Raw genomic sequence first — 12,356 nt, forward strand, 5'->3', positions numbered from 1 at the left:
TGGGAAGCTAAGTTTAGAACCATCCTATCGTCTTCCCCACCCAGAGATTCCAAAAGACGTCAGAAATGCTGATTTAACTCTTGGTTTCAGTAGGTCTGAATTGGGGGGTTCCTCGCAAAGAACAGCCTGTATCAGTCATGACATCAAGCAGCCTCAGTGGAAACGGCTTCCTTGATCCTAATCCTAAATTTGGATGGATGGATCCCCAGGAACTTTGAGGAAGAAGCTGAAAACCCTGAAGGTCTCTATTTACAAGCCAGACGAGCGAGAGCAGGAATGGCTCTACCAGGCCATATCCTTGAGCATCACCATACCCAGAGGTCCAACAAAACGGGGACCAGAAGACAGCCAGGGATGTAGTCCCCAGCCAGGAGGAGAAGGGCTGGAAAGCAGCTGCCAGACCCAGCCATAGCAGGAAAGGACGCCAACCCCTGGAAATGAGTCTGGGTGGGGTCTTCAAGGGGTCTGGCCCTAGACATCCCAGAGCCTTGTGATCCTAAAATGCAGAGACACACCTACCCCCCCCCCACCCCCAAAGATGGTCCTCTGGGTGCCTCAGATCACCAGAAGCCCACCAGGCACAGCCAGGCACGCCAAGCCTCTGATCCCCTTCGCTTTACCAGCAAGAAGGCAGAGGCCGCTGGGAATCAATTGGGATCAGTTAAGGACACAGACAAATAAAGCCACTTCATGCGACTGACCTGCCGGTTCCTTTCATCCGTAATCCTCTGGATCTGGATCTTTTTCCTCCCCATCTTCTCACAAGATGAGGTGACTCAATTTTTATTTCAAAAAAGATTAAAAGGGGAAAAAAATTCAAAGTGTTATCATCCAAAAAAAAAAAAAGCTTTCTTAATAAAAAGAAAAAAAAGTAGAAAAAAATTAAGAAAGCAAAAACAGAAAGGTAAATTTCTTCAGTTCATGATATTCCATTCGGTATAAATCCAGACGGGGAGTCATAAAAAAGAGATCAGGAGCCCTGCAAGGAAACAGAAGGGAGAAGAAGAGGTTAAAAATCATGGCTTGGCTGGGTGTGAGGTGATCTCTAGAGCCAAACTCTCTGGGGCTGCATGACCTGCATCTCTCTCCCCCCTTTGAATTCCTCTAAAATTAGCTGGGGATCCTAGTACACACTTACACACAAGGAAAAACACCATGTGCACAGTTCACCCCCTTTCCCGCCCCTGACAATCTTACAGCAGGTTCCTGATAAAATCCTCCCCCCTAAAACACCCCAGGAAGTGGAAAGCTGGGCATTGGGGGGGGCACACACCCCAACAACTTCCAATTGCTACTTTTTAACAGAAGGCTGCTTTTCCTTCTGATTCTCCCTAGAAATACCAGAATTTCGCCCTGAACTCCTCTTCTTGCGTATCTTCTCAGGAGCTCAGCTGCTCTGGGTAATTGGCAGCACAGCGGAAGTGCCTTCTGAGTCCAAGAAAGGCAGCCCCTCCACCATGGCCTGACTTGTGTGCACAGCCGGCTGCAAGACAACCTCCCAACGTCCCACCTGTCTTTTTCAGGAAGCAATTGGGTCTCTCTCCTCCTCCAAGCAATGGAGGGGGAGCAGGAGAGGAGAGGGTCCCCTGCCTGGCCAAGTCTCCATCAAGTCAGGCGTGCCTGGTTTCCTTCCCGAGCTTCGTTCTCAGTCTGAGATTTTCTGTCATGCAGTCCTGAACCCCATTCAATTCTTCTGAGGTCAGCCAAGGTCAGTCCAGTGCAACCAACACATTTAGGAATGCAAAAAGATGCCCGCATGCAAACATTAAAAATAGGATAACTAAAAGTTGATCAGTTTTCAAAGAGAGGCTATTGGACATGGTCTAGTGAAGGGCTTTAGACTTGATGACTTCTTGAGTCCTTCAATCAATCAACCAATCAATAATATTTGCTTGGTCAATGAACAGCAACATGTAATTAATACAACACAATGGTAGCAAAAGATATAACAGAATATGTGAGCAGCAGTTGGGCTTGATTAGGTCTGAAGTCCCTTCGGACTCTATGGTTCCCGAGAGGACAGAGGGGCCTCTGATGCAGGGGAAGGTCAGAGGCGCCACCATCCCTTTTCTCCTCCCCAGGAAGGAAGGGAGGGAAGTGGAAGGAAAGTTTCCACTCACAACACTTCAGCCCTAGAACAGCACAACAGGAAGTGCAAACTGTACACACCTGGCCTGTGCAGGCACAAACGAGCCACAACCAACAATCACTTCGTGGTTTGTGATTCTTTCAAAACATGCACATGGGCGCTTGCCATTCTGAAAGAACCAGAGGCCCCGAGAGGCAGCCACCTTTGAGCCTGGGAGGTCAGAGGTCAAATCCCTCACTGTCCCCAAGCCCACCGGGGTGGGCCTGCCCAGTAGACCTTTGCCTGCTGGGCTGGCCTCCACTTGAACCCCCAAACTCCAGAGGGTTCCAGAAGGACCCCCACCCCAAATGTACCTGGCCACTTGATCATCTTCCCCCCTTCCCTAAAAAGCCAATGCAACCGGCCCTCCATTCTTTCCCTCCAGGCGCTTTTCCTCCAGCTGAGACTGGATCTCTGGCGGCATCCAAGCCGTTGGTTATGAGCCAAAGAGACCCCCCAGAGTCCCCCCCCATCATCTCCTCCATGTCCTGAATCCAGAAGAACCCTCTGCTCACCACAAGCCAGTGTAGACTATCCTGCTGCGTCTTGCCCAGCCCATCTGAAGCCCACTGAAGGCAAAGCATCCTGGGAGGCCAGTGCCACCCACAGAAGTGCCCCGTCTCCCCCAAACAGGGGCTGAAATAAACCCAGCTGGGAAGGCTACTTTGTGGTCCCTGGCTGGGAGCTGCGGTGCATGTGAAGATACAATCAAGTCCCAGATCACATACGCCTGGGCTTTTGTGCTGGCAGTTTAGTTTAGTTTTTTTTAGTTTTTATTATATTTGTATACCACCCTTCTCCCGAAGGACTCAGGGCGGTGAACAGCCATGATAAAACAACAAGAGCCTGTAGTACAGTGGACTAAGCCCTGTTATTAACATCAGCTGCCTGCAATTACTGCAAGTTCAAATCTCACCAGGCTCAAGGTTGACTCAGCCTTCCATCCATTCTAAGGTAGATAAATTGAGGACCCAGATTGTGGGGGCAATAAGCTGACTTTGTATAAAAATATACAAAAGTATGAAGGCTATTGCTTAACACATTGTAAGCTGCCCTGAGTCTCCGGAGAAGGGCGGCATATAAATTAAAGCAAAAAAAAAAAAAAACATACAAGACAAAATTTTAAAAAACATATTAAAACAATTCAATCTTTGACCAAAATTAAAACTTCCAATTAAAACCATTTTAAACCACTTTTAAAACCCAATTTAAAATCATTTATCCCGTCAGACCGGCTTGCTGAAATAATAGGGTCTTCAGAGCTTGACGGAAGGCGCAGAGGTCGGGGATCCTTCGTATGTCCGGGGGCAATTCATTCCATAGGGCAGGAGCCCCCACAGAGAAGGCTCTCCCCCTGGGGTTCGCCAGTCGACATTGTTTGACCGATGGCACCCTGAGGAGGCCCTCTCTGTGGGAGTGTGTCGGTCGGTGGGAGGAAGACGATGGCAGAATGCGGTCCTGGAGGTAACCAGGTCCTAAGCCATGGAGCACTTTACAGGTGATAACCAACACCTTGAAGCGCACCCGGAAGACCACCGGGAGCCAGTACAGCTTGCGCAAGAGGGGTGTTACATGGGAGCGACGAGTCGCCCCCATTATCATTTGCGCGGCTGCATTCTGGACCAGTTGGAGCCTCCGGGTGCTCCTCAAGGGGAGCCCCATGTAGAGAGCATTACAATAGTCCAGACAGGAAATGACGACGGCCTGAGTGACTGTGCGCAAGGCATCCCGATCCAGAAAGGGACGCAACTGGGAAATCAGGCGAACCTGATAAAAAGCCCCCCTGGCCATGGCCATCATATGATCGTCTAAAGACAGCCGTGAATCCAGGAGGACGCCCAAGTTGCGAGCCCTCTCTGAGGGGGGTAAGATCTCATCCCCAATAGCCAACCATGGCGTCAACTGACTATATCGGGACGTCGGAAACCACAGCCACTCAGTCTTGGAGGGGTTGAGTCTGAGTCTGAGCCTGTTCCTCCCCATCCAGATCTGCACAGCCTCCAGGCAACGGGATATCACGTCAAGGGCATCATTGGGGTGGCCTGGGGTTGAAATGTACAACTGCATGTCATCGGCATACAGTTGACACTTCACCCCAAAGCCACAGATGAACTCACCCAGCGGCTTCACATAAATGTTAAACAGGAGGGGCGAGAGGACTGACCCTTGTGGCACCCCACACGTGAGGAACCTCTGCCCCCCGTCAACACAGACTGCGTACGTTCAGAGAGGAAGGAGGAGAACCACCGTAACACGGTGCCCACCAACCAGGAGGGATACGGGCCCAATAAACATGTGGTAGCGTTAAGCCTCCCCAGAATCCTGTCCACATCCTCAGGAGTCACAGGGTCAAACTCCTCCCAGATAACATGCTCAAGACTCACCTCCATCATCCCGTCCGAGTCTACCCAGTTGGTGTCCAAGCCGCCCCAAATCTGAGCAATTTTATCATGCAGATATTGCACAAAATCCTCAGCTCTATCCTGCAAGGGATCCTCCCTCGCTCCTACCTGCAGTAGGGAGCGGGTCACCCTAAACAAGGCGGCTGGGTGGTTCTCTGCAGATGCAATAAGAGTGGAAAAATAATTAAATTTTGCCACTCTTATTGCCACTAGGTAGGTCTTGATATAAGACCTCACCAGTGTTCGGTCAGGTTCGGTGCGGCTGGCCCTCCAATCGCTCTCTAGGCGTCTTTTCCGGCGCTTCATCTCTCTCAGCTCCTTGGAGCCAGTTGAGAACGGCACCGAGTCAGAGGCCGCAAAGGCACGACACGGTCCAAGGCTCTGGCGGCCGCCCTATCCCAGGCGGCCACCAGTTCCTCAACCGAGCCGTGAGTCAGAGCCTCTGGGAATGGCCCAAGCTCCGTCAGGAACCTCTCAGGTCCATCAGGCGCCTGGGACGGAACCACCTGGTCGGTTCCGTCTCCCTGCGGTAAGGGGAAGCGGTCCGAAAGTCTAGCTGAAGGAGCGAATGATCTGTCCATGACAAGGGCTTAATGACTAGGTCCCCTATTGTGAGATCATTCAACCACTGACCAAAGACAAAAATCAAGTCCAGCGTGTGTCCCCCGATGTGGGTGGGGTCATGAACTAACTGGATCAGGTCCATGGCCATCATGGAGGCCATGAACTCCTGGGCTGCTTCCGACATTTCACCGACGGATGGCAGGTTGAAATCCCCCATGACCATAAGCCTGGGGGTGTCCACTGCCACTCTGGCTATTACGTCGAGCAGCTCAGGCAGGGCTGCTGCTGCGTGGCAGGAAGCCAGGTACGCAGTCAGCAAACCCATCTGCACCCCACGACCCCACTTCACAAAGAGGGACTCACAACCAGCTATCTGAGGAACAGTGGCCTCCCTCGGACTAAGACTTTCTTTAATAATCACCGCTACCCCTTCGCCCCTCCCCTGGCCCTCGGCTGATGAAATGCGTGGAAGCCTGGTGGGCACATCTCCACGAGGGGAACCCCCGCCTTGTGGCCCAACCAGGTCTCCATGATCCCTGCCAGGTCCGCAGCCCACTCCTGCACTAAGTCATGAATGAGGGGGGCTTTATTAACCGCAGACCTGGCATTGAACAACAACAGTCAGAGGCCCAGGCCCAGAGACTCTGCACAACCTGGGATACAGGAAGCACCTGGGAGGCCGGAGCACGCCACTGCTCGCAAACAGCGAGTGCGTACTCCCCAAACAAGATACGGCCCCCTGTGCCCACCATATCTGCCCCTCCCACCCACTATTTTGATGGAAGGGCCCTTCACCTCGTCCCCCGGCTCCCTATCTAGCCCCCCTCCCTCCCTCCTCCCGCCATGACCCTCAGACCCACTCTGCCGCTCTGAGGTTCTATGGACCCCCCCCCAGGTCCTACCCACCCATTCCTAAAACCCCTTAAAAACTTTGCACAAGTCCTAATCAAAAAAACCCTCACTCTCCTTTTTGCTACATGCCACCTCTCGGGGTTCCAAAACCCGTCATCGAGGTAGGCCCTCGATAAAGTGGAGGGCCAGGCTTGCGAGAGGGGGGAGCCTCGCAATGCTAACAGGTCGGCTTTCTTGTACATCTTGTACATCCGAGTCCAAGGTGGAAGGGAGGGCCAGTCCAGAGTTCATAGTCCAGAGAGACACTTCGGCAGTCTGTGGGGCAAGCAAAGCAAGGTAGCTGGAAAGACTTCTGCCAAGCTAGGCCCTTCCCCTGCCTTAAAGATGCCCTCCTGGCAGCTGTGGGAGGTGTGAGTTTCCAACAGAGCCCCCATCTTAAAAGCCAGCCTGCCAGAAGAGGAGCAGAGGACCCAGCAGCAGGAAAGTGGACTCTCCATCCCAAATGGAAGAAGGCCTCTTGGCAGCACGGTGTGTGTGTGTGTCACTGCAATTGTGGGCCTTTTCTGCATTGGCTCCATGAGAGAGCAGAGTCTCACCCGGCAACCAAAATCTTTAATGGGGTGTGTGTGTGTTTGCTGCTCTCAAGACACAGATTCCTGTTTGCAGCCCAGGACTCTGAGAACAGCTGCCGGCTGCACCCACAGGAGCTGCCCCGGCTTTCACAGCCCCCAAGCAACACAGAAAGGCACACTTGGGGAGCCAGCAAGAGCCCCCCACCCTTCAACAGCACCCTTTGCCAACTCCAAGAAGCAGCTGAGCCCAGGCAAGATTCACACATTCATCAGGGGCTGCGTCTCCTGTTTTGGGGGAAGATGTTGGACATCTCCCACAACTCACCAGGTAAGAACCCTCCCGAGCTGACCATCTGGGCAAAGGCGAGTCCTGCTTCTGGACCCGGAGCCCATCAATCTGGACCCAACGGAGGATGGCATCAGCATCAGCATCTCTGCCCACATGTTGCTCTGGGGTGTGCTAACATTGCCTTTGGGATCCAGTACAATGTGGCAGCCAGTGCAGACCTCAAGAACCTTAGCAGCCCCCACGCAGCAGCAGGGCAGCGTCACAGTGATCAAAATCTGTCCCCTATCACAAAACCAGAGCTCCCCCACCCACCCAGGGCTGCCCCTGCAGCTTCCCAACAGATGACCCCCCACCCTGCCTCTGCTGGTTTAAGGGATTTTTTCTTGATGTCCAGCCAGAATCTGCTTCATTACACTTCAACCCACCGCCCTTGTCTTCTCTTCTGGAACAACTCTGGACAAATCTGCCCTGTCGCCTACATGGTAGCCCTGGAGATGTCTAAAGACAGCCGAGCTGTCCTGGCAGACTCTTCCCTTCTTCAGCCTAAACCCCCTCAGGGTCACCATCCATTCCTTTTTTTTTTTTTTAAATTTGATTTATATGCCGCCCTTCTCCGGAGACTCAGGGCGGCTTACAATGTGCTAAGCAATAGCCTTCATCCTTTTGTATATTTATACAAAGTCAGCTTATTGCCCCCACAAACTGGGTCCTCATTTCACCTACCTTAGAAAGGATGGAAGGCTGAGTCAACCTTGAGCCTGGCAAGATTCGAACCAGCAGAAATTGCAGGCAGCTGTGTTAATAACAGCTGCCTGCAATTTCTGCTGGTTCAAATCTTTCCTTGTCCTCCAGAGTCTTGGTTGCCCTCCTCCAGACCTGCAGCAGGGCGTCAACATATTTCCTCAAATACGCTGCTCTAAACCGGACACTCTGTTCAAGTGCTGGGCTGACCAATGCAGAACCAAAAGGAACAATGGCTTTTCTTGAGCCTGCCTTTCGTGGCTGAGGCAGCCGAGGATTGCTGTGGCACATTTTTCAACTCACAAGTTCCATACATTAGGGGTGCTCAAAAATTATGGCATGCCTTAGAGATATTTTGGTTACTTTAATATAATTTATATGTGCTTGGTAAGTAAATACATAAATATCATAACTTTTTAACACTTTGCTTCATTTGTGTCTTCCTCTCTTCTGACCTCCTCGTCTGACCCCTGTAACCAGCACTCCTAGGTTCTCTCTGGCTGCGGCCGAGATACTTTCCACCATAAGCAGAATCTGCTGGTTCTGATGCAAAAGGGGGGGGCCTTCCTCCACTTGCTTGCACAGCCATAGTCAGGGAAGGGGTCCTGCACTGATTGCAAGAACCTGAGAAACAAAGACAACCAAGACAAGATGCCCCCCTCCCCCTCCTCCTAAGCATTTGGTGAGTGAGCCTCAAATGTTCAGGTTCTCAAAACCTTTTGCAAAAAAACAGGCTGGTGATCTGCTTTTCGTATTCAAGAGATGGTAGACAAACACAATTGTCCCACATTTGTACAAAATGCCTCGCTACGCTGGAATGTGGTTGGCCTGCCATTTCACACGTGCTAGGAAAACCAGTGATGTCCATTTGCTAAGCACAGGCCAGGCCCCAGACCACCCCACAAGGCCTTGTAAGGTCAGCTCCAGGGCCTGCTGAAGTGGAGGGGGAAGCTCAGGGCGAGGGAAGGGCTGAGGCCGAGGCCTTGCTCAGCTGCAGCAGCAGAGAAGGAGGGAGGATGAAGGGGTGCCCAGCGGAACATTTCCTGGGAAAAGGAAGACAAATGTGCCAGGGCAGGGAAGGCAGGCAGTGGGGTGCAGGGACCTTTTTCGGAAAAGAGGGCGGGCATCCGCAGGCACTTGCACATTGGGTGCTGCTCGGGAAAACGAGCAGAAAGCATGACCTAGTTTGCCAAGAAAGATCTGGCTCACAAGGAGCTGCGGGGGTGGGGGGAGTGGGTGGCAAGTGGGAAGGACCTTTTCCTTGCACTCCCACCGGCCCCTGAGGCTACCCTGAGGGACATCAGGTGCCGTTTTCTGCTGGTGCCCTTGAGAGAGGGCTGAGAGCAAGGCACCTTTCCCACCTATCCTCCCACGATAGGCAGGTGTCCCTCCCATCTTAGCCTCTCTCTCTCAAACCTATGGAGAGACAGGGCCAAAGGAGGAACATCAGGCAGCCAGGATGCAAGGATGCAGAGGGAATGGTCTCCATGGCAACTATTACTATGCAACAGAGTTAGAGGTTTCCCCACTTCCCAGACCCCTTCCCCCTGCTTGCAAGATAACTAGGTAAACAGAGGACAGGGATGGCAGCCATTTGCAGCAAACAGACATGAAAGTGAGCAGCAGGGTCCGGAAAGTGGGGCTTTGCCAGCCCCCAAGCTCACAGCTGTTGGGGCCCCTTTTCTGGGACTGAGAAGATGTGGTTACCTGAGCAGGCACAGCACCAGATCTTTGGGGGCACCAGGCCCAATAGCCTTGACTCACCCTCTCTCTCTCTCTCTCTCTCTTTGAAAAAAAAAAAGTCCTGCTTCTAAGCCTTGAGGATGCAAAGAGAGAGTAGGGGGCCAGAGCAGAAGGCCCAAAGGGGAAGGACATCAGTCCAAAGAATGCAAACGCAGGCAAATCTGAATTTATACAAGCACATGAACCAGGATTTGGTTGCAAAAATCCAGACACCTCCAAGAGGGCAACAAAGATACACATGAACACATCCGGAGCCACAGAAGAGGGCATATGTTTCTTTCATTGCACAATTGTAAGTTGCCTTTTATGCACACATCGTCTGGGAAATAACATCACCGCCATGTGTATTATTTGGCCGTAAGCAAATGAGGGTCCCAGCAGGGCCATTCAATTCTTTTTGTTGGATTAAAATAAGAAAGAAATTTAGAAGATCCATTAAGCTCCCCAAAGCTTCTGAAGTGTATTTTTTAAACCCTACAGTCCAGGTTATATATTATTGTATTATATTGTATTTATATTGTGTTATGTTAAATTATGTTATATTATATTAACAAGTCCTTTAAAGCTTTGTTTGGCTGAAACATGCTGTCTGCTGTTTCTTAGGGTTAAGATAAAGAGTTTAACAATTTTGCTCTTCAAGAGTGCACAAGGGCTGAACCATAAACTCACATTTGTTTTTTTAAGTACTTTAATACAGGCTTTCTTTTTCCCTATGTGCAATAGCTTTTTATAGATATAATGTATCAGGTTTTCTTGAGTTGCTCAACTCCAGTCTGTATGTTTAGTTTATGATTGGGTGAATCCAGAAATACAGTCAGGTCCAGAAATATTGGGACATCGACACAATTCTAACATCTTTGGCTCTATACACCACCACAATGGAGTAGGAATGAAACAAACACAATGTGCATTAACTGCAGACTGTCAGCTTTAATTTGAGGGTATGTACATCCAACTCAGGTGAACGGTGTAGGACTTACAGCAGTTTGTATATGTGCCTCCCACTTGTTAAGGGACCAAAAGTAATGGGACAATTGGCTTCTCAGCTGTTCCATGGCCAGGTGTGTGATATTCCCTCATTACCCCAATTACAATGTGCAGATAAAAGGCCCAGAGTTCATTTCAAGTGTGCTATTTGCATTTGGAATCTGTTGCTGTCAACTCTCAAGATGAGATCCAAAGAGCTGTCACTATCAGTGAAGCAAGCCATCATTAGGCTGAAGAAACAAAACAAACCCATCAGAGAGATAGCAAGAACATTAGGCATGGCCAAAACAACTGTTTGAAACATTCTCAAAAAGAAGGAATGCACCGGTGAGCTCAGCAACACCAAAAGACCTGGGAGACCACGGAAAACAAGTGTGGTGGATGACCAAAGAATTCTTTCCCTGGTGAAGAAAACACCCTTCACAACAGTTGGCCAGATCAAGAACACTCTCCAGGAGGTAGGTGTATGTGTGTCGAAGTCAACAATCAAGAGAAGACTTCACCAGAGTGAATACAGAGGGTTCACCACAAGATGTAAACCATTGGTGAGCCTCAAAAACAGCAAGGCCAGATTAGAGTTTGCCAAACAACATCTAACAAAGCCTTCACAGTTCTGGAACAAGATCCTATGGACAGATGAGACCAAGATCAACTTGTACCAGAGTGATGGGAAGAGAAGAGTATGGAGAAGGAAAGGAATTGCTCATGATCCTAAGCATACCACCTCATCAGTGAAGCATGGTGGTGGTAGTGTCATGGCGTGATCATGTATGGCTGCCAATGGAACTGGTTCTCTTGTATTTATTGATGTGACTGCTGAGAAAAGCAGCAGGATGAATTCTGAAGTGTTTCGGGCAATATTATCTGCTCACATTCAGCCAAATGCTGCAGAACTCATTGGACGGCGCTTCACAGTGCAGATGGACAATGACCCAAAGCATACTGCAAAAGCAACCAAAGAGTTTTTGAAGGGACAGAAGTGGGATGTTATGCAATGGCCAAGTCAATCACCTGACCTGAATCCCATTGAGCATGCATTTCACTTGCTGAAGGGAAAACTGAAGGGAAAATGCCCCAAGAACAAGCAGGAACTGAAGACAGTTGCAGTAGAGGCCTGGCAGAGCATCACCAGGGATGAAACCCAGCGTCTGGTGATGTCTATGTGTTCCAGACTTCAGGCTGTGATTGACTGCAAAGGATTTGCAACCAAGTATTAAGAAGGGAAAGTTTGATTTATGATTATTATTCTGTCCCATTACTTTTGTTCCCTTAACAAGTGGGAGGCACATATACAAACTGCTATAAGTCCTACACCGTTCACCTGAGTTGGATGTACATACCCTCAAATTAAAGCTGACAGTCTGCAGTTAACGCACATTGTGTTTGTTTGTTTCATTCCAACTCCATTGTGGTGGTGTATAGAGCCAAAGATGTTAGAATTGTGTCGATGTCCCAATATTTCTGGACCTGACTGTAGGTTAGAATTTGGCTCGTGGTGCAAAGCCAGTCAAAAGGGTGGGAAGGAAAGGGAATTAAAAGCTAGTATCTTGCAATAAAGAATCCTGCAAGGTCACCCAGTCACTCTAAATTCAGACAGTGGCGACCAATGTTTCTTCCAAGCACCAGTAGAGCTAGTCCTCAACTTAGGACTGTAATGAAGCCTTAAGAATAAGTTGTGATGGCCATAAAATTCAGCCTTATTGTTGAGTGCCCAAAGTTCAGTCATGTGACCATGGGGGGGGGGAACCATTGGAACTTCATATCTGAGTCCTCAGGTAGGCCTGTTGTAACTTCAAATGGTGACTAAGTGACTGAGGCTCTTCAGACCTCAAATTGGAAACATGTTCTGTATCTCTCTAAATGAGAGAAATAGCCCTGATCCCAACTTAAGCATGCTCTAGGAAAAGCTGGTGCCACCTAGAGCTCTCAGTGCCAGCCTCCCTGTCTTTATGTTCCCCCAAACTTCATAACTGAGAATTGATTTCCGACATTGCAAATTTTGGCTCTAAATTAGATGTGAAATGGCTCTGAAGGAATAAACATCCATTTTACTAAAAACACAGGGGAAACCCTCCTGC

The 12,356-nt window shown here is 49.9% G+C and overlaps 1 protein-coding gene across 5 annotated transcripts in view; it reads right to left on the bottom strand.

The window, feature by feature from the left end:
* MEF2D (myocyte enhancer factor 2D) overlaps nt 1–12,356 on the bottom strand; it is a 93,498-nt gene that overhangs the window by 37,267 nt on the left and 43,875 nt on the right. For all 5 annotated transcript variants that reach the window (XM_070950466.1, XM_070950468.1, XM_070950467.1 and 2 more), the window contains exon 2: nt 702–979. In XM_070950466.1, coding sequence (XP_070806567.1) covers nt 702–755 — 54 coding nt within the window. In that variant the 5' untranslated portion in view covers nt 756–979. The remainder of the gene's footprint in view (nt 1–701; nt 980–12,356) is intronic.

Source organism: Pituophis catenifer, unplaced genomic scaffold (assembly GCF_029215685.1).
Source record: "Pituophis catenifer annectens isolate HBS135680 unplaced genomic scaffold, rPitCat1.0.hap2 SCAF_10, whole genome shotgun sequence".
NCBI classification, from domain to species: domain Eukaryota; kingdom Metazoa; phylum Chordata; class Lepidosauria; order Squamata; family Colubridae; genus Pituophis; species Pituophis catenifer.